This window comes from Canis lupus, chromosome 14 (assembly GCF_048164855.1).
Source record: "Canis lupus baileyi chromosome 14, mCanLup2.hap1, whole genome shotgun sequence".
In the NCBI taxonomy this organism is placed as follows: Eukaryota; Metazoa; Chordata; class Mammalia; order Carnivora; family Canidae; genus Canis; species Canis lupus.
In genome coordinates, this window is record NC_132851.1 from 2,589,690 (window position 1) to 2,613,230 (window position 23,541).

Here is a 23,541-nt window from a genome sequence, read left to right on the forward strand (position 1 = left end):
AAAAAAAAATAAAGCAGTATTAAATTCAAATTGTAAAGTGTAAATTAGATAACCATGAATTAATATTGACATAAATGACCGAATAAATGAGAATAGACAAATCCTCTGTGTAGAAAAATGACATGTAATATATATATAGACACTCACAAACAGGAGGGGCATGACTCTCCACTCCTTAAGTGTAAGCTGTATAGTGTGATTTCTTTCCAAAGTGTGAAGTATGGAAAGGGGAAAAGAGTAATATCATCGTGAGGAAACCTGATAAACACTAAGACAGCAGGTGATCATGGGTAACATCAACAATAATAAATCATGTTGACAGAATGCATTTGTGATATTGTGACATAACAAGAAATATGTGTTAGCAAACTTCAATATGTACATGCTTTAAAAAAAAAAAAAAAGAACACATAGAAGCCTGTCCTACTTTTCAAATGGCATCCTTTACTGGATAAGATTTTTTAAACTTATATGGCAGAAACAATCCAAATACCTTTGCTTTATATATTCTGCTATTCGTGTTCCTTGGTAACAATAAAATATTGTATTTTTAAAGTTCTACTGAATTGGAAGAGCAACTCTATTAGCAGATACTCTTTAAAAAGTGGACATTTTAGAGGCAATTTAAGTATTTACAGTAAATATGAACCAATACAATTATTTAGTCATCTCACACTACAGATTTGAGAGTATCTTCCATTAACATCTAGGAAACAAATGCTTTCTATGTTATATAGTTGACCCATCTCAGAACCAAATTTATATCACATGCTCAGAAATGCCAAGAAAAAAAATCTTTGTTATGTTTAGGAATGCTTAAACTAACACAAAAACCTTGATATTGGGATTAACCTGCTGTAGAAATCTCTGTTTGCAATTTAATTTTTAAAATCTGTACAATTACCTCAACACCTATCAAAACATGTCAATTTGTCAGGATATATTCTCATCAGACTAGCTTTTTCTATAATAGGTATAAAAATCAAATTCATAAACCACTATTTCCACTCATGTCCCATACCTTTCTTGAATAAAAAAATATTTAAGGAGGTTTGTTTATAATAGTTACCCAGGACACAGGTGTACAGAACTAAAATTTTTAAAAACAACATATCTTGAAATGGTTATCATAAACTGTTTCCTTTTCAAAAGTCACATTGAGAGTTGATGGAAATATCTAATTTTAGGCCACAAATTTTTCTCCATCTGTAGTAAGCTGAACTATGTAGAAGAAAATTAAATTTAGAAAAATTATAAGTTGATATCGGTATAACTCCTAAATTCTCAGGAAATTGCACTCACTGAGAATGGAAAAAGCAGGATCCACAATGAGCTCAAGTATTAATACTGAATATCAAGTATAAATGTCTCTTACAATGTAGCAACTCAATATGGTGAATTTCACAGCTCAAGATTTTTAAGATCAGGAAAAGAATTCAATCTACACTATTTCAAAATTTAGCTTTATAAAATTTTCCAGTGGTCCCAGGCCAACCTGGCTCTGTGTCCTATTAGCCCCATCACTAGATAAGGCCCAATCCAGCTACTATAAAGGTTGTCAAAGAATACAGTCCTTCAGGATAAAAATAAATGCAGAAATAAAAACTGGCAGTACACATCTCCCACCATGCTGAAAAAAAATTCATCTTTTTGAAATAATCAAAAAGGAGGGAAAACTAATGGGGGAAAACCTCAATGAAAACAACCAGGGTATCAAAATACCCATCCAAAACCTCCTGGCATATCCTAAAAGGTGACCAGTCTCTAGAACTATAACTAGCAGGTACTGGCCAAATAAATCTCCCAAATTGGAGCAAGTTAAAAAAAAAAAAAATCAGCAAGTTTCATGGGTCACCAAGATGAGTTACAAATGAAAATAAGGAGAGGTTGCAAATCAACAACCTTGACATCACAGATATAAATGTTAAGACAAAAATAGCATCAATCAGATAATGGTTTATTATAATTATTTTCAAATGCTCAAGGTTGGAAGGTCCAACAGTGCACCTTTCTTTAGTCCACCATCTAAAGAGAATTAGTTGTAATAGACAACACAGTGATTCAGAAAAAGAGAAATATCCATTTACTTCTTATCAACTACTAATTTGCCTTAAATTGTCCTGGTTTTGTGTGTTACTTTTTAGAAGTTTCCCTTCCCCGCTTAGGTCACTGTGATTTACAAACTGTCCAGAATATCTAGAACAGAACAGACTATAATTTTTCTTTGAATTGTGCTAATTTATAAGTACTCAGAGTTAATAACTATATGAAATTTTACAGATTTACATATATTTAATATCATATTAAAACTCAATGTTTCAAATTATGATTTCAGAACACTCAAGAAATTACAAGTGATAATAGTTTCCATTAAAATAGAGGACTAGGGATCCCTGGGTGGCGCAGCGGTTTGGCGCCTGCCTTTGGCCCAGGGCGCGATCCTGGAGACCCGGGATCGAATCCCACATCAGGCTCCCGGTGCATGGAGCCTGCTTCTCCCTCTGCCTATGTCTCTGCCTCTCTCTCTCTCTCTCTGTGACTATCATAAATAAATAAAAATTTAAAAAAAAAAATAGAGGACTAAACATGTGGGTTTGTGCCTATCCCTCTCAAAACTCTTCCAGAATTATAAAGGCACAGAAAAGTAAAAATTCCTAAAGACAAAGATTATGGGAGAGAGAAAATAGCAAACAGGAGATGTCCAAAAATTTGGAGCTTGAAAACAGATAAATATATAAGTAGCAACTAACTCACCAGACCGAAGAAATCTAAAACTTAAGCTTGCATGGAGAGAAGTCACAAGAAACAAGCAAATTCAGGCCTCAGTGCAGTGTATGCTACCATTTTTTTTTTCAGTAAAGTTCACAAGTCAACTAGTTCTACTCTTACATACAGAATTTTCAGTAGGCAATTTTAGAGCTTCTCTCAAATACAATAACTAGACCTTTGAAGAAAGCCCATAAAGTGAAGTCAGAGATCAAAACAAAGAAAATAGAGACAAGGTAGGAAGCAAAAGAAAATTCAAAGTGATAATAAAACAACAATGTGGAAGAAGAGAACATTTTGGAAATTAAATATTTGACATGGGAAAAAAAATAGAAGGTTTAGAAGATAAACTTGAGGAGACCTCCAAGGAAAAACAAAAAGAGAAAACAATGGAAAAAAAATCACTGAATGATAAATCTAAGAAGTCCAAAAACCAAATAAAATAGTGCCAGGGAAAGAGAGAGAAAATGTACAAGAGCAGAGACAAGTAAAGAGATTAAAGTATCATGAAAAAGCACACATAAAATGACACAGCAGTTATAGTATTTCCAAACTGAAAGGGCCAAAAGATACTCCACACAATGAATGAAAAAAGATCTACAAGGCACATTGTCATGAAAAATTTAAACAATAGGGAAAAGTGAAGATCTAAAAATCTTCCATAAAAAAAAAAAGATCAGGTATCAGATTGTCATTTGTCTTCTGCCAAGTTAGAAAATAGAACAAAACCTTCAAAATTTTAGGGGAACATTATTTCCAATCCAGTATTTTATGCCCAGAACTTTATACTCAATCTCTTAAGGGTAAAGGTAGAAGAAAGATAGGGTCAGATAAACAAGGGCTAAAAAATAAACAAACCCTGCTAATGTCTGGAAGGTCCTGGAAAATAAGACCTATCAGAATAAGAAAGAAAACAAGAAACACAAGATTCAGGGAATAGAGGATCCATTATAGAACAGAACAAAAGGAAATTTCCAGGATGATGCTGAAGGGAGGTCTTAGTCTGCTCAAGACTCTAGAAAGTAGTCAGTACAGACTAGAGGAGGCAAGAGGGCCAAAGAATGCGTAGAAAAAAGTATGAAACTAATAAATAATCTATGTTTGAACATACACAAGTCTATGGCTCCTACAGAGAGTGTAGGAATGTAGCATTTGAGAAAATACTACATAGAAAAAATAACTACATAGCTACATAGAAAAAATAGCTACATAGAAAAAATAACAACAAACAACAGTAACAAAAACGGAGATGATCATTAGTTCTAGAAATCACAAAAAAAGAGAGAACATGTAACCAAAATATAATGTTTCTCTGCAAACAGTATTTGTATAGCCATAACTATGTAAACACTGAGTAGGGGTTTTTTAAAATTGTGATTTAACTGTATGCGGAAAATGAAAATTAAAAGTAATCAATTCTGTTAAGGAATTTTAATTTTGATCAAAAATTTTACCTCAAATATAAATGTTCCTTACTAAATCTAATTTACTTTCAGGAAGTGAAGGAACAAGAATAAATTTTCTTTACTGGTTTTCTTCAAATATATTTTTTGTAAGCTTAGAGCACGTTTCCAAAAATCTCTACCAATTCTTCCAAACACATCTGGCCACTTAAAGTTTGTCTTAAAATACTTCAAAAGAAATTGTGAATATAAATTTTACTTCAGATTTGATCAGTGACAGCATCCTGTTGGCCCTTTGAGTAGCAAACTAGCAGCAGCACCAACTACTACCAAAGGAACCAAAAGCTAAACAAACCAAACAATAACGAAAACAAAAAAACCTGGTCAAAATGTTATAATTAATAGCAATATTGCTGGTACAAGTAGCAGCATTAATGAATATGAAAGCTAAACTTTATTGAGCATACTATGTATAATATACTGTTCTAAGTGCTAAAATATATTTTTAAAAATTATATTCCCACAGGACTCTATGAGATGTAGTCTATCACTAATTTTCTTTTTACAAATAGTGAAAGTGAAGTGGACAGGTTAGCAACTTGCCCAGACACAGAGTTATATGTGAACACAATCAGGACTCAACTCCAAGCAGTTTGTCCTGCTCTTAGATCAAGTCTACCCACCTCATTTAACCAACTAGGTACATTACAGGCTTCTAGACTGAATGAAGTTGATTTTTCTTTTTCTTTTCTTTTTTTTTTGAAGCTGATTCTTTTATCTATTCTCTACCTAGGTCAAAAAGGTCTTAGCAGGTAGACCGATTTGAAGTTCCCTTATGAAACAGGGGCAGGGAGAAAGTGGAAGGTTCTGAAAAATGCTCATATGGAGGCTATACCATCATCTGTAGGGGAGTGAATTTTTCAAAGCACCCTTGCATTTCTCCCCATATCCATGCTGAGAATTACTGCTTCCGTGGATTATTTAAAGGCGATGCACCACCCCAAGACCTTAAGGACCATAGCCTGAGAAGCTTAGAGTTCAAACCATAATGAAATCACCAGAAAGTCCCCATTTCTTTTCCAAAAACAGAACCTCTAAGACATAGTCTCAGGTCAATTAATAGGCAGAATCTTTTTCATTGAGTCATTACTAAATTAATATGAAATTTAAAAAACCTTCCTTTAGGTGGAAGTGAAAATAAAGGGCCTGATACATGCAAATAATATAGACGTGCATATATATATATATATATATATATATATACACACACACACATATATATATACATACATACATATACACACACACACATATAACATCAAGAAGTATCCTACTTTTTACTCAACATTTCACTTAATATACTCTTCTAAATCTGTTCAACTCCTTGTATTTTACTTAACTCCATGATCTACATGGGAAATGCCTAAACTCCAGTGACAAGGCAACTCTTGTAAACTATCAACCTTTTAATCTTCTTAAAAAATAACTGCTTGTCAAGGTGCATTTGGTGCCTTATCTCATAAATTCAACTTATTAACACCATCTATTCTGCTTTTAAGTAATCATCCAATATACCACATGTGGAATGTTTCCCTTGTTCTTTTACTTAAAAACAATAAGCACTAACTCTTTTACTGTATAGATATTTAAACATTTATTCAACTGCCTGTATAATATTTCAATAAAACACACCAGCTAACTTAAGACTAGTTTTTTTTTGTTTTTTTTGTTTTTTTTTAAGACTAGCCTTTAAAAAATCATTGGTTAATTAGAGTTTAAGGACTACCTGGGAAGACTGAAGAAAGGATATTCTCATTATCTTGTAGCTAAAAATTTAGGACATGGTTATCTATAGTAGCCAGGGAGTAAAAAAAATGTACCTAATAAACTGGGTAGTCTACCTAGGGAGATTTCCAGGCAGAGTGTTTAAGGTGATGCCTGGTTTCTTCCTGCTGCTTACAACAAAATGCAAAAGGAGAGAAATAATCTTAAGAAAGAATTAAAAAAAGAATCAAGACTTGCTGGTTTTGTAAGTTCCTAGCCTCTAAGACAGCAAGCAATGCTACAATTATGAAGAAGCTTCCAAGCAAACGTCAAATCCAAAACACATTCAAAAAACATCATTTAAAAATCAAGCTGCAGGGGTGACTGTAAAATCCTTTGCTAAGACCTCAGAAAGAGTCAAGATAGGTAATAGGGCTTTTAAGAAGCTTAAAAGCATTGCCCCATAGCAGTCTTAGCAGGAACCCAAGGTAAAGAAACAATTATTTCAACAAAATGTGTAAGTGTCGCCTGCTCTAATGGAATGAACCACAATAAGATTCATAGGACAGCCACAAAGCTTTTTGGCAGAACCACGAGCACAGTCTCAGTAGGACTCACAGTTCCATTCCATTGGTCTATATGTCTATCCTTATGTCAGTAACACATTTGATTATGACAGTCTTATGTTAAGTTTTGAAATTGGGAGGTAAGAGCTCTAACTTTGCTACTCTTTTTCAATCTTGTTTTAGCTACTTAGAGTCCCCTTGGTCCATCTGAATTTGAGGATTGGCTTTTCCATTTTGCAAAAAAGACCACTGATATTTTGATAGGGATTGGATTAATCTATGAATCACTTTGGCGAAATTGTTATCGTAACATTATTAAGTCTTCCAATCCATTTATACAGGACGTCCTTCCATAGATTTAGGTACTCTTTAATTTCTTTCAGCAATGTTTTGTACTTTTCACTGTACAAGTCTTTAACCTTCTTAGCTTAAATTATTCTGATGAAAACATAACTGATTTTTGTATATGATCTTATACCCTGTAACTGTGCTGAACTTGTTTATTAGCTCTAGTAAATTCAGATGTTTTTGATAAACACCATCCCGGAGGCTGCTCTAGCTCAAGGGGGGCAAAACAAGGGCAAGTCTCTGCGCTGGCTCCTCAGGGAACCACCAGGCAGGTCAAAATGCAAAGCCACAATTTTTTGGGAACAAGGTTCTTACTGCTTTCCCCTATCACCTCTCCTTGTTGCTGTTTCCACAGCTGCTGCTAAGCTAGAAAATGGGGGATGGCAGGCATGTAAAACTGTGGAGGCAGAGATTCTTGGAGCTCCCTACTCTACCATTTTCCATGACCAGTAACTTATTTTAACAAACAGAATGTGGGGGATCCCTGGGTGGCTCAGCGGTTTGGCGCCTGCCTTTGGCCCAGGGCGCGATCCTGGAGTCCCAGGATGGAGTCCCACGTCGGGCTCCCGGCATGGAGCCTGCTTCTTCCTCCTCCTCCTCCTCCTCCTCCTCTCTCTCTCTCTCTCTCTCTGTGTCTATCATCAATCAATAAATCAAGCAATCTTTAAACAAACAAACAATGTGGCAGAAGTGACAGTGTGTAAGTCTTGAGACTGTCATAAAAAGCATTAAGATTTCCTCTTGGATCACTTACTCTGAGAGAAGCCAGTTACCATGTTGTGAAGACTCTCACGGCCCTAGAGAGAGTCCTACATGGCAAGGAACAGAAGCAGCCCACCAACAGCCATACGAATAAGCTAGGTTAGAACTCCAGTCCTTGTCAAGCTTTCAGATGACCACAGCTCTCACCAACACTTAGACTGCAACCTCATAAGAAACCCTGAAAATCATCCAACTAAGCCACTTTTGAAATAAGTGATCTGCAGATATCATGAAATAATGGATGTGTATTGCTTTAAGCTACTAAGTTTTGGATGGTGATATTTAAAGCTGAGACTCAAAAAGGTAAGAACCAAGTGACTCCAGTTCTTGGGACGAAGTGTTTCAAGCAGAGAGAGGAAAGGTGTTTGGCACATTAAAAATAAAAAACTTGAAAGAAGATCAATCAGTGGAGAAGAGGAAAATAGTGAAGAAACAGATCATAGAAATGGCAGAAAGTCACCAAAGTGACTATAGCAAGGTCTTAAACCTAGTAAAAACTGGTAAGTTCTGGAGTAATCAATGGTTCTTTAGCCATCAAAAATGGAAACTGGCCTATAATTTAAGCAAGGAAGACAGAACAAAGCAAAACAATCATCTGCCCACTGACAGCTAAGTGAAGGCAGGTCTACCAGACTAGCACTCATATGAAGCTTGCATGAGGTGAAAGCAAGGCAGATGGGTGCCACCACAGAAGAGCAAGAACTAGACATTTTTGTGAATATAAACTTACCAGAAATTATATAACTCTGATTATATAACTCTGATAAGCCAATGTTGTTTATTTCTAAAGTACCAGTAAACATTTGATTGCAAAGTAAGCATAAAGTATTGATGAATGAACATGGGAGCTTACAAGTAAAAACCTACTTTTACTCTTGGTTCTTCATTAGCTTCATCAACTTTGGTAAATCTTTTCTCTCCTAACCTAATTTTACTCATCTGCCATATGGGATAACAACACATAATATGTGACCAATCTTACTTTTTCTAAAGATAAAATGAAATAATATATGATAGAAGTGCTTTAAAAACTACCCAAAAAATCTAGAAAAAAATTAACATTTATAAATATCAACTAGAGAGAAATCAATTAACCATATCTATCAATCAATACGCAGGAACCTAGGGTGGGATTTATAAAGCCTTTTGAAACCAAGAACCAAGGTCTTTACCTCATTCCATATCACTTATTTCACTTTGTAGAATATACAAACCCAAAGTTACAGATAAAACCACCTTTATAAAAATGTTATTTAAAATTCTGAATGAAGTCGTTAGTAAAAATCTTACATCTAGAAAATAATTTTAAAATATCTTTCTCAGCAGGCAGTCCATAGTCACTGCCAAATGAATAACTGGTGTAGTTACATGTCTAAAAAAAATATGATCATAAATCAGCTCTGCAAAGACGTACACTTGTCCTGGGCTACCTTATAACACAAAGTTTAATAATTGATGAAAAGGGCATAAAAGAATTTCAAAAGAAATCCCAATTGGATACCAGTCTCTGAAATTTGAAACAAATATAAATTAGCAAAATAATTATTTTTAATAACTATAAGATTAGAACTATAACTTTAGTAAACTATAAGATTAAAACAAACTTCAATGGGAAAATAAAGATATTATCAATGACATTTTCAATCAGTAGAAAAATAAAATGATATTTTTGTTTTCAGATTTTATAACTATCTGAATTTCAAGAGGTATTCATCTCTGGATCTTCCAGAAAGAAAATTTATAATTTAAAACAAGGAAAACATCATTATTGAAGAACAGAAGCATTGGACATCATAAAATGTGATACATAATTACGTTATTTTGTTATTAAAAGTGACTCAGAAGAAAAAAATGGATTTTTTGAAGGTATTTACTAACCGAATTTTCTTCCTCCTCTTCCAATTCTCGCTGCTGCTCTTCATGTCTTTTAGCTTTGATCTCCATAGCTTCTGTGATCAGGTCTCTTAAAATTGATACAGGCTTTGCATTCTTGATAAAAGGATGCTGGAAAAGTAAAAGTCGATGGTATAAATTCAAAAGATTTCTCTGAATTATGCCTAAAATATGTTAAAACAATATATAAGTGCTTCATAGGTTTCAATGATTATTTCAACCAGAATTAAATGTAAACATTAAGAAAAGAGAATATTTCAGCTACTTTAGAAATAAAGAATTTGTTTTTAGGTTTACTTGTCTTTAGAAAACCATTAAAGCACACATAAAAAGTGCAATCCTTTTAATAAAACTACATTACCTTTAAAAATGTAATTGTCCAAAGGAACTATACATTAGGTAGTGAAAAAGATAAAATTTTTTTAAAGACTGGTGATTTTCAGTTACCACAGGGGAGGTGGGTGATGAGGATTATGGAGTGCACTTGGTGTGATGAGCACCAGGTGTTGTATGGAAGTACTAAATCATTATATTGTATACCTGAAACGAATATTACACTGTATGTTACTAACTGGAATTTAAATAAAAGCTTTAAAAAATTAAAAATTAATTAAAAACATAAACAAGATTGGTGATTATATTACATATAAAAATAAAATTATTCTAGTAATATGTACAAATTTAATTAATCTTAAACTGACAGTGATCAAAAGGAGGGCAACTACTTTGTTACTTCTTTTACATATTTTTTTTACTTTAGTATATTTTCAATAATATAATAATCTCCAATGGAGAAATAACAGCAATAAAAGAAAAATACCTTTCAGAAAATATTGTCTCATTTCTATACTATGTTTACAACTTTTAACTTCTTTTTTTTTTTTTTTTAAGATTTTATTTATTTATTCATGATAGTCACACAGAGAGAGACAGAGAGGCAGAGACACAGGCAGAGGGAGAAGCAGGCTCCATGCACCGGGAGCCCGACGTGGGATTCGATCCCGGGTCTCCAGGATCGTGCCCCGGGCCAAAGGCAGGCGCCAAACCGCTGCGCCACCCAGGGATCCCTTAACTTCTTTTTTTATATCATCCTGATCTAGCTAAAATATCTGAGTTTGCTACAATTCTTATAAACAGAAGGGAAACCACCAGAATAGACCAGGGTTTTCAAAGACTTTTTTTTTTTTTAAAAAAGCAGGAAAGAGAGAGAGAGAGAAAGAATATCTTAAGCAGACTCCACACCCAGCACAGAGACTGATGTGGAGCTCAATCTCACCACCCTGAATTCATGACCCGAGTCTAAATCAAGAGTCAGGCGCTCAACCAACTGAGCCACCCAGCACCTCTTTTATTGAAGGGGTGGGGTAGTGTGAGAGAAAGTAGAGGGACAGGTTACAAGTACAATTTGAGGGATCCCTGGGTGGCGCAGCGGTTTGGCGCCTGCCTTTGGCCCAGGGCGCGATCCTGGAGACCCGGGATCGAATCCCACGTCGGGCTCCCGGTGCATGGAGCCTGCTTCTCCCTCTGCCTGTGTCTCTGCCTCTCTCTCTCTCTCTCTCTGTGGCTATCATAAGTAAATAAAAATTTAAAAAAAAAAAAAAAAAAAAAAAAAAACAAGTACAATTTGAGATAGATAACCTTTCGAGGCAGCCATACAGTTTCAAAATGTAATTTTCACAATTATATGTCAATATATAGTTATTTTAATAAAGATGAACAGAATATAAAAATATTTCCTTCAGGAAAGAAGAGAAGTTCAGACATTCTCAGATGAAGGAAAACTAAGAGAATGTTACTGTAGATCTATCTTTAAAAAGTGGTTTCCAGGAAGTCCTCTAAACAGAAAGGAAGTTTAATAAAAGAAGGGACTGTGAAAAGCTAAGAGAAAGAACAATGGAAAGAGCAAAAATGGGGTAAACACAATAGAATCCTCTTATTCTTTTGAGTTTTCTCAACTGCTTAAAGGTTAAAGCAAATACTATAACACAGTTTGATATAGATCTCAATGTATGAAGAGAAAGTATTCTGACTACTGTAAATGGGAGGGACAACAAGGTAAATAAAGTTTCTACTCCTTAGCTGAACTGGTGAAATGAAGAATAAGGCACATGTCACAGGAGTGCAAAGAGTAACCAGGATGCCATCTATAACAGCCAAGCCCAGGGGTCAATTCAAGTAATGGCAGCTCTCAGTCAACCTCACATTCTCACAGAAGGACATCCTGGAGCAGGAGCCCACTTCAGGGTCTGGGTTTCCCATGAGCAACTCTAGCGCTGGTAGGCTGAACTTGAAACCTGTCCTTTCATTTCTTTGGGGTTTTAATTTCCTCATCTTTTGAAAACTACTATGAGTTAACTAATAATTTCAAAGGATCCTTTCAGTCCATGATTCTTTTAAATTTATACAATTATTATGTTGTACCATGAGAATAAACCACTATAACAATTCACCATGAATTTTTAAAAATTTTCTTTTTCAGGATCTAGAAATCAACATGGTATCATCTGTACAGGTAGGCTATAGACATGTCCACTAAAATTTGGTGATAAGGCTGTCCTCTGAGAGCCATAACATGTAAGACATGTGCAAAACCCCTTTAAGAGACAGAATGGCTTCTAGGCATCTAGCAAAGTAAGACTCAAATGCGTCTAATGAGACTCAATCATTCTATCTAGTACACATGTATTAAGCACTGGATACCAATAGGTGATATGAACTTATCAAAACACCAAGGAATGACAACTAGCCTAATAAACAAGGATGAGAGGAAGGCTTCCTGGAGGAGTAGCTAATCTGAATTCGAAACAATTAGATAAGAGTAGGAAGGAGCCTGTTGGTGAACGGGGTTTTAAACTAGGTAGGGGATGGGGAAAACAGTGTGAGAAAAGGTACAGAGGATTGAAAAAGCATGGTCTGTATAAGAAATTACAAGTCCATTATTTCAGAATCTATAGAGAAAAAAAAGGAGGTAGCTAGGGGTCAGTTAAGAAGCTAGACCAGCGGCATGGCTGGGTGGCAGTCAGTTAAGCACCCAACTCTTGGTTTTAACTCAGGTTGTGATCTCAGGGTTGTGAGATTGAGCCCCAAGAGGAAGGCTCTGCACTCAGCACAGTCTGCTGGATATTCTCTCTCCCTCTCTGTCTGCCCCTCCTCATGTGCTCTCTCTCAAATAAATAAATAAATCTTAAAAAAAAAAAAAAGACAAGAAAGAGTACATTATAATAGAGGGCCTTGAATGGTCAATAGCACAACAGAAAAAAAATCAAGAAAGCAAATATTAGTTCATAAGCACTATATTATTAAATCAGTTGCACAATTTGCTCTTGTCATAAAAAAAAAAGATGTTTGAGCTAAACCAACTAGAAGGTAACAGAACTAGAGAGTAACAGAAGTTGTTAATGTAGCCCATACAAGTCAACTTCCTGGACAGAAAACAGAGTAGAGAAAGAGTGGAGATGGGGGCAAATGGAATAAACCCACAACAGTCATGTTCACTGTGTGATATTTAGTGAGTCATTTAACTTTTCTGGGCTTCAAGACCTTCATCCACAAAATTAAGGAATTGTACTAGAATATTTCTTTTTATTAAAGATTCATTTACTTGGAAGTGGGGGGAGAGAGAGAGAAAAAGAAAGGGGGTATGGGGAAGGGCAGAAGGAGAGGGAAAGAATCTCCAGCAGACTCCCTGCTGAGCACAGAGTTCAATCTCATGACCCATGAGATCATAACCTGAGCTGAAATCAAGTCAGAGGTTCAACCTACTGAGTCTCCCAGGTGCCCCTAGAATATTTCTTTTTTTTTTTTTAAGAATATTTCTTAAATGCTTTTTTATCCTAAGGACTCAAAGGATAAAAAACAAAAACCCAGAATTTCTTAAGATTAGAAAAGATTATAGAAAAAAAGACTACAAAGAAACACTAGTTACATTATCTAAAATTCAGTTAACAGTTATATTTGGATTTATTTTCATCACCATTTTTTGTGCCCTATCTGTCCCACTTCTTCTGTTTTATTCCCCCCTCTCCTTTCTTACCGTCCTCGGGGTTAAATAATTTAGATACTCAATATGATAACAATACCGAATGGCTCTTGATTTACATGCTCAAAACTCCTTTGAAATGCTCAAAATATTTCAAAATAAATATTTCAATTAATTTTTGAAAGGCAGTATTTGCATCTAACACAGAACTCAAAAGGCTCAAAAAGAGAATTCAGCAAAATGTATGTCTCCATGCCACTCCTTCTTCTCAGCTTTATAGTTGCTTTCTCTGAGGTCAGTTTCTTGATTATTTTTCCAGAGCTGCTCCACTGCAAGCACTGGCGCATGCATACACACACATGCACGGTTTATAGATGAAAAACATTATAATGAAATATATAATTATATAATTATTATTGTATATTAATACAACATATTAGTGATATATATGATTGTGTGAGTATTATAACCAATACTATAAACTACAACGATACATATATATACACACGTGCAGGTGCGTGTACTCTGTCAGCCACTCCTCCCAGGGGACTGCTTCCAACTTGTGGACAGATATTTATGTTGTTTCTGATCTTTTGTGGTTACAATGTACTATGAATACTTTTACACATCAGTTATGTCACACATGGTTAAATTTTTCTGTAGAACAAATTTCTAGGAGTGTAATTGCTGGGTCAAAAAAGAATGAACTTCCAGATATCAAGTTTTATTAATGTGAGACCCACTTATTAGTTTAGACCTCTAAGCCAATTGGGAAAATAAAGATACAAACACTTTTTAAAAATGTTACAGGACGGGATCCCTGGGTGGCGCAGTGGTTTAGCGCCTGCCTTTGGCCCAGGGCGTGATCCTGGAGACCCGGGATCGAAATCCCACGTCGGGCTCCTGGTGCATGGAACCTGCTTCTCCCTCTGCCCATGTCTCTGCCTCTCTCTCTCTCTCTCTCTCTCTCTCTCTGTGTGTGACTATCATAAATAAATTAAAAAATTTAAAAAAAAATGTTACAGGACACCTGGGTGGCTTAGGGGCTGAGCGTCTGCCTTTGGCTCAGGTCATGATCCTGGGGTCCTAGGATCGAGTCCCACATCAGGCTCCCCACAGGGAGTCTGCTTCTCCCTCTGCCTGTGTCTCTGCCTCTCTCTGTGTGTCTCTCATGAATAAATAAATAAAATCTAAAAAAAAAAAAAAAGAAAAAAGGGACACCTAGGTGGCTCAGTGGTTGAGCATCTGCCTTTGGCTCAGGTCATGATCCTGGGGTCCTGGGATGGAGTCCTGTAGCAGGCTTCCTGCGGGACTATGCCTGTGCCTCTGCTTCTCTCTGTGTGTCTCTCATGAATAAATAAATAAAATCTTTTAAAAAATAAATAAATAAAAGTGTTAAATTATTTCTAATTGCATTAAATGTCAAGGTAGATTAAAAAAAAAAGCCTCCTGATACTCTGGATATAAAATATACTCATACCAGGGGTACTGAAAAGTATTTAGATAATCTTATAACCAGTATGTATATACAGTATGAAATCTTTTCAAGGGGCTCAAGGATCTTGTATTTATATACCATATGGTAGATCAAAAAGTCAAAGACGAAATACCGAGGCAAGGAGTAACACATCAGGGGAAAAAAAAAACACGAAAAATACTAACAGTGGAGAAAATAACTCACTTCTGAAATGAGAACCCTTTGGAAGTTTTGTTTTACTTTGGAGAAGAGTTGACAACAAAGAAACAGAAAAAAGGGGAAAGGCAGAAGACTCAATTTGGAAAACAGAAAAGAAAAAAATGAGACAAAGAGAACATGTAGGAGAAGAATGATGTGTATGTCTTTGATAATCCATATTTCCTTAGAGGTTTACATCTTGAGAAATCAGTTAATAAAACCCTCAGCAATTCTGGTTAATGTGAGACAGTTACAGAGTATAAAGAAAATATTTTTCCCTTAGATGCATAAATACTGACCTGTAAAAGTTGTGTTGCAGTAGCTCTCTGCTCAGGATTCTTCACTAGGCACTTTTTAACAAAATCAGTGAAATCATCAGACCAAAGTTCTGGCTTCCTGAATGTTGGTGGTGGGTTTGTGGGAATCATAAAAATAGCCTAGCAAAAATGAAATAGCCAAAAGACACAGTAAGAATCACGACAGAACACCAAATAAACAAATCTATCTTTCTATCAGACTCTAAACCTGAAAAACAAATTTAAGCTGTTCTAGGATTTCCAGTAAGATTGCAATTCAGGAAGCAAGTCCATCTGCTACTAATGTAATCATTTCCCATTAAATTTCCTCTATTTGAATTGTAGCTCATTGAGCACATCATTCTTTATTTTATCTATTATTTTTAATCAGTCTCCAAACAAGACTGCAATTCTAACCCTTTTACCAAACTAAGGACATTCTCTAATTAAACAGATGTATTCCCTAATATTGCTATTGCGTGCCAGATTTACTTCCCATTTCAGTTTTATATAAGTACTGCTGCTCAAAATGGACAGCAGCAGTCCAATCTGCTTCTGCAATCCAGATTATTTAAATATAAATAAAAGTACTACTGTGATTTGAAATAATACTAATAGAGCTAAGACTTTTATTTCCTTTTCTAAATACATAAGTCAGGGGGATCCCTGGGTGGCGCAGCAGTTTAGCGCCTGCCTTTGGCCCAGGGCACGATCCTGGAGACCCGGGATCGAGTCCCACGTCGGGCTCCCGGTGCATGGAGCCTGCTTCTCCCTCTGCCTATGTCTCTGCCTCTCTCTCTCTCTGTGTGTGTGTGACTATCATAAATAAATAAAAATTTAAAAAAATAATAAATAAATAAATAAATAAATACATACATACATACATAAGTCAGGATTCCAAACGCAAAGTTTTGAAGGTAATATAACACTTAAATTTATTGCTAATGATTTAATTTAGTATTAGTATCTTAGTACTAATTAAATACATTCAGATAGTTCAAAATTCAAAAGTTTTAAAAAGTCTTCCTGGCATCCCTGTCCTCCTAGCTATCTAGTCATCCTTTTTCAACCAAAAGAGTCAATCCCTAATGTTCTTAGGAAATCACTATATGTAATGAATTAACTGATCCTGTTGGTATCTACAATAGTTCCTGATAAAATATTATCACTAAAACATCATTTTCTTTGAAAAGATATAAAAAATAAAAACACAATAAAGTTAAAACAAATGTGTCAGCACTACTACTACAATCAACTGTGACAATAAAGTTGAAAGTCATCCAATGAAATAAATATAAATGAGGTAAAGATCATTAAGTAGAGAAAATATAGTCTTTTCAACACATGGTAAGGAGAAGACGGAAAATACATATGCAATAAAAATGAATTTGGATTCTTATGTTGTATCATATACAAAAAAATTAAATGAAAATGGATCAATGACCCTAACAGTAAAAGCTAAAACTATAAAACTTACAAGAAAACATAAGAGGAAAGCTTCAAGACATTGGATTTCGCAATAATTTCTTGGATGTGACACCCCAAATCCAGGCAACAAAAGAAAAAATAGGTAATTGGGCTTCATCAAAATTCAGAACTTAGGGCAGCCCGGGTGGCTCAGCAGTTTAGCCCCACCTTCAGCCCAGGGCATTATCCTGGAGACCTGGGATCAAGTACCATGTCAGGCTCCCTGCATGGAGCCTGCTTCTCCTTCTGCCTGTGTGTCTCTGCCTCTCTCTTGGTCTCTCATGAATAAATTAATAAAATCTTTTAAAAAAATTCAAAACTTATGCATCAAAGGACTCTATCAACAAAGTGAAAAGGGAGTGAAACAGTGAAAATGGGAGAAAATATTTGCAAATCATAATATCCAGGATATATAACTCAACAACAACAAAAAAACCCCAAAGAACCCAACTTAAAAGATGGGCAAAGAACTCAAAAAGATATTTCTTCAAAGAACATACAAATGGCCAATAAGTACAGGAAAAGGTACCAAACATCACCAATCACTAGAGAAATGCAAATCAAAACCACAATGAGATACCTCTCATATCCATTAGCATGGCTATTATTTTTTTAAAAACAAAATAACAAGTGGTGGCAAGGATGTGGAGCAACTGGAATCCTCATGCTTTGTTGGTGGGAATGCAAAATGGTGGAGTTGCTTGAAAAACAGTATGGTAATTCCTTAAAAAATCAAACACAGAATTATCATATGATCTCCTAATTCCACTTTTGGGTACGTACCCAAAAGAAGTAAAGGCAGGGAATAGAACAGATATTTGTTTTTTTTTGTTTTTTTTTTTTTAATTTTTATTTATTTATGATAGTCACAGAGAGAGAGAGAGAAAGGCAGAGACACAGGCAGAGGGAGAAGCAGGCTCCATGCACCGGGAGCCCGACGTGGGATTCGATCCCGGGTCTCCAGGATCGCGCCCTGGGCCAAAGGCAGGCGCTAAACCACTGCGCCACCCAGGGATCCCTAGAACAGATATTTGTATACCCAAGTTCAGAGCAGCACTATTCACAGTGGACAAAAAATGCAAGCAACCCAAGCGTTCATCAACAGATGAATGGATACACAAAATAGTGGTTATACTGTAAATACACATGCAATAGAGTATTGTTTAACCTTAAAAGAAAATTTTGACACATGCTACGATACCCATAGACCCTGAAAATATTATGCTGAGTCATGAAAGGACATTATATGATTTCTCTAATATGAGGTTCCTACAGTAGTCAAATTCATGGAGACAGAGAATGGAATGGTGGTTGCCAAGAGTTGTGGGAAGGGGGGAATGAAGACCTAGTGTTTAACAGGCAGAGAGTTTCAACTGGGAAAAATGAAAAAATTCTAGAGGTGGATGATAGTGATTGCCGTTCAGCAAACGTGAATGTACTTGGTTTCACAGCACTGTACATTTAAAATGGTTAATTTTATGTTATGTGTATTTTACTACAATAAAAAAAATATGGATGAAGGATAACAAAGTAGTAATCAAGGTCAGAAGTATCTGTTAAGTGCCTGCCACACAGAAAGCATGGTGTTGAGCATTAAATGGAGCTCAAAGCAGCAGCAGGAAATATTGCCACTACCCTGAACGAACTTCTAGCCTAGCCTGATAATGAAAGCACAAACAATAAAAGAATTAAATAACAGTATAATAATAAGAGAAATGATACAAGGCACACAAAAGAAAGGTCATTCTCCTAATAAGGAAAAGCAAGAGAATGGAATGGAATGTTCCTCCATTAGGAGGAACAGCGAACAAGCGAACAAATGACTGCCTGGTAAGGGACTAGGAAATGAGAATATTAGAAGGGGAAAGGAGGATATGAAGTTTAGTCAGCAAGAAAGTACACACCTAAAAAGTTTTTTCTGGAGTGTATGTGTATTTGTTTTTGAACTGAGTTGTTTATAACCCAAGAAGTAGATTAAACAAAAACAAAACCCTAGAAACACTCTAACTATGGAATAGAAAAGGCAGTTAGGGGCTAGTAGAGATGCTCCAAGATAAGTAAGGATGAGTTCAAACTAGTTCCTTCATTTCTACAGGAATGAAATGGAAGAAATAAAGTAGGAGATACTATAAAGGAAGAACCAAGAATATATCCTAACAGCATTGTTTGGGAGGGGTGGAAAAAAAGGAGAATGAACAATTACGCTAGAATTCAAGAAATAAAAAAATCAGTACTTTAATTGCAAGGCACTCAGGTATTTTAACAATTCACCGTATCACTCTTTTGAAAGCCCTTACAGAAAGGAGGGAAACTGAGTGGGTAAAAAAATAGAAAGGAAGACAAACCACGAAAGACTCCTAACTCTGGGAAACAAATGGCTACGGAAGGGGAAGAGGGTGGGGGGACGGGGTAACTGGTGACAGGTACTGAGGAGGGCACTTGATGGGATAAGCACTGGGTGTTATACTATATGTTGGCAAATTGATTTAAATAAAATATATATAAAAAAATAAAGCCCTTATAATATGGTGCAATCACTGGCTTCTCACTTGGAAAGTTCCAGAGGACTTTCCACGGACAAAGCAGTGAAGATTCAATATCCAAGTCTGCTGATACTAGGATAAGAGTTAATTTCTTTATTAGTATACTTATCTTCTTTCAAAGTGGGAAAATCCTTTAATAGAAGAGATTATTCTTATACATCTTAACCTCATATTACACGTATTTACATCTAAGTCCTCTTCAACAGCCCGTTTTATGATACACGCACCTATCAAATGACATTTATCAAGTACTTTCTGCATGTTCAAAACTATATTCTAATAAAGTAACAAACTTATACACCATAGGCCAAATAACACCAGTGGACATATTTTGTTCAGGCAATATCAAGTTCACATTTCAACAAGGTAAGAATCTGCTGGAATGAGGCTAGTTTTACCCAGGATGTTTTCCCTTTTACATGGGCCTCGTTTAGTCTGGCTCAATTACCTACTTTACCTGATGGCTCCTTCAAGTACCTAACTTTCTGAGCCCTGCTATTACAGATTGTAAAATAAGACACATCTCTCAAAGCCACAGTCAGCTTGTGGAGGAGAAAACTAACACATAAAACAAATAGCAAACAGTGAAGGGCTAGTAAATAAAATTCTTCTGTAAATAACCTAATTAATCTCAGCTCCATAGTTGGAACCTAGTCTGGCTTTAAGGATGGGCAAAATGGGGTTAACATCAGCTGCTGGAAAAGGCACACAAAACTACCTACTACTTCAATTTTTCTTTTTTTTTTTCAATTTTTCTTTTTAAAATATTCTTTCATACTTTTACAGTGAAAGAAGCATTTTAAAAAAATTTTTTATTTATTTATTCATGAGAGACACAGAGACAGAGAGAGAGGCAGTGACACAGGCAAAGGGAGAAGCAGGCTCCATGCAGGGAGCCCAACGTGGGACTCAATCCCAAGTCTCCAGGATCACGCCCTGGGCTGAAGGCGGCACGCTAAACCACTGAGCCACCAGGGCTGCCCCTACTACTTCAAATTAAAGAACAAAAATAAATTTGAACTCTCATCTCTGCAAAACCGGTTCAAAGCACCCACGTAAGCCCCTATACAGACTGACCTCAAACTGCAGGTAAATGATACTAGATTGTCTTGATAAATGTTGTTCATCTGCACTTGTTACAGATTGATGGCTAACAATTCAATGATTTATGTTCCTGTAGCTAATGCTGCCCTTTGAACTTTGAGCCAATGAATTGCAGTCTTATCTTCAGATAATCTTAACATATAAGGCTCACCTCAGCAGTAGCTATTAGAAACTCGAGGATAAAAAACTTAACTCTCTTATTTACCCAGTACTATCATAAAGATCCTAAAATGTTCACCTTCTATTCTCAAACAAGCAATTAACTGCATACAGTTCAAACAAATAAGTCTTATTATATGATCTACCAAATGTAGAGATGCTAAAAGTCTCCAGGAAAACCACTTTTATTTCCACTTCCATTTCTTTAGGTTAGATAATCAATAACAAATGGGCAGACTTTCTCACAGACTTAATTTTGTTCAACTAATTTAACCTAATCATGAATCATAAAAGATCCTCTTAAGAATCTCTAGGTTTTGTATGAGCTAATTAGGTAATAGGCCCCTGCTGTAGAAAGTTTTGGCAATCAGTGGCTAGCCTTAGACTAACAATTCACTCCCTTCCTTGCCACCAACCAAATCGCATGGACACACATTACAGCCATATAATTTATCTTATCTCTAACACCATTTTGATTGAAGAATGTTAGTACAATAAATGATATGATTATCCTTGTGTTTGTTTCTACACAATGTGTTGCTTAACTACATATTGAATCTCTGATTAAGTTTTAGAACTTCCCTGATCACAAGTAGTCTAAAGAAGCCAAGAAATAGAAGTGCCTTAAAAGAACTAATTGTCTCCATGCTTGGAATTTCATGCCTTAGGACTCCAGGAGTACCCAGATGTGGAAAGAGCTGGAGCTGAGCAACTACAATGCCTGCACTTTATCATTTCAGTGGAGTGAGTCAACACATAAGCCTGAAGTGAAGGTAGATGGATTTGTGAATGTACAGAAGCAATGGACATGCTGGAATAACAAAGGATTCAAGAACCTCAGGTATAGGAACAAAAAGATTATCTTCACAACAAATAAATGAGATAAAGAATGAGAAAGCACTTTTATAAAACTTCAAAGAACCAAACAAATGTAGCTGTTCCTGATAGCAAACATAATACATAGACAGCAAGCTACTAAGTCAAATAAAAATAGATAGCTTCTAAAACGGATATATAGCAATAATAATTTTTAAAAAACTACACAAATAAGATGGCAAACAGTACAACAGAATGAAGCCAACAGGGAAGCCCGGGTGGCTCAGCGGTTTAGTGCCGCCTTCAGCCCAGGGCTGGATCCTGAAGACCCGGGATCAAGTCCCACGTCAGGCTCCCTGCATGGAGCCTGCTTCTCCCTCTGCCTGTGTCTCTACCTCTCTCTCTCTCTCTCTCTCTCTCTCTCTCTGTTTCTCATGAATAAATAAATAAAATCTTAAAAAAAAAAAAATGAAGCCAACACTGAACCCAAGTCAGAAAATAGGCTTGAGCTCTTAATCATCCTCTGACTGACTCTGACTGTGCACCTTCAGTTTCTTCAGATAAGTGAGGACACTGGACTAGTATTTTTTAAGGTTCCTTTTTGGGTCTAGAAGACTCTGGCACACTAGCTGCCTAGCAATTGAGGAGTTAAATACTCACTAGACAAACACTGTTAGGAAAGGAGATGGAAGTGGGGTCTCAGAACAGGGAGGGAGAACAACAGGCCTACTAGACATTAATACAAAAATACAAATCTACATTTTTATTATCACTCCTTCAAATGCAACTTTGAAATAGAGAATACTAAAAACCAGAGTGAACCTTGCTCTTAGGGTGCAGCTTCTACAGTAAGCACAGTTAAAGTATCGTGAACATGACCTCACAATTCACTCCAACACCAGTTGCAGGAACTGCAATAATCATTAATCTGTCCAATAAAGGCCAATTTGCCTGCCTATGAACCAAATTAAGGGAAGAGATGTGGCTGGTGTCCTGGCAGTACAGAGTTAGTAAGAGAACCAGCCCTAGAGGTCTAAGCCAGCTTAGATAGAGCTGGGTACAATAACAATACCTGACCTATTTTACTTCTCTGTGCCTATTTTCACATAGGAGGAATGAAAATAATAGTACCTACCACACAGAGCTATTCTGAAATTTAAATCAGTTAACCCAAGAACAACAAGTACAATGGCATCTGTTACCCTGTAAATGCACAATACTGTCAGCTATTTTATTAACCCCAATTTACCACTGAGACCAACAAGGGTAAACTAGCTTACTCAAGGTCACACAGCCAGTGTGTGTGCCCAAAACTGGAACTCAGGTCTACCCGCTCCTTAGCTACTTCACACTACCTCTATATTTCCATTAAACTTCTGCCACAGATAAGCCTATTATAAGATAAAGCATCTATAATTTGAATACTGAGTCTCCAGAGAAGAAAATGGAAAGCTATTTGTATAAAGACAGTTCTGGTTCACTTTCTGTAATGGTGGAAAATCGCAAACAGAAAATACTGACTATTAAGAAATGGCTAGTCTACTATATTATCAATAAAGTAGAGTAACATATTGCCATTAAAATGACAAATATGTGAATTACAAAATTACAACCAAGCGTTTTATTTTATAAAAGGGTGAAAAATGAGAACCTAAAACAGCACTCTGTATTGTATGATTATCTTCACACAAACATGACATGTAGCAATAAAGAGTGAAAGAGGATACAGAATCTCAAAAATTCAAAATATCAATTCATAACAACTGTCTACAAGACTGCATAAGATTCTTTTTTACATTTTTTTATTCTAAAGGCCACTATATATTCAACTTTTAAAACTCCACTCACAACTGATTCAAGTCTTCATTTAGAACCATTGCTCAAGTTACAGCCTACTGCAGTCTGCCTCTACAACCACCTCACGCAGCATAGTTTAAACTCCAACACCTTTCATGGCTTCCATCTTTCAAGACTGAAATGTAATGTCCCTTTAATACAAT

The 23,541-nt window shown here is 35.8% G+C and overlaps 1 protein-coding gene across 8 annotated transcripts in view; it reads right to left on the bottom strand.

Annotated features, from left to right (window-relative positions):
• Positions 1-23,541, bottom strand: part of STK3 (serine/threonine kinase 3) — a 375,543-nt gene that overhangs the window by 107,965 nt on the left and 244,037 nt on the right. For all 8 annotated transcript variants that reach the window (XM_072773995.1, XM_072773990.1, XM_072773993.1 and 5 more), the window contains 2 exons: positions 15,456-15,593; positions 9,488-9,613 (listed from right to left, as the gene is read on the bottom strand). In XM_072773995.1, the coding sequence (XP_072630096.1) occupies positions 9,488-9,613; positions 15,456-15,593 (264 nt within the window). The remainder of the gene's footprint in view (positions 1-9,487; positions 9,614-15,455; positions 15,594-23,541) is intronic.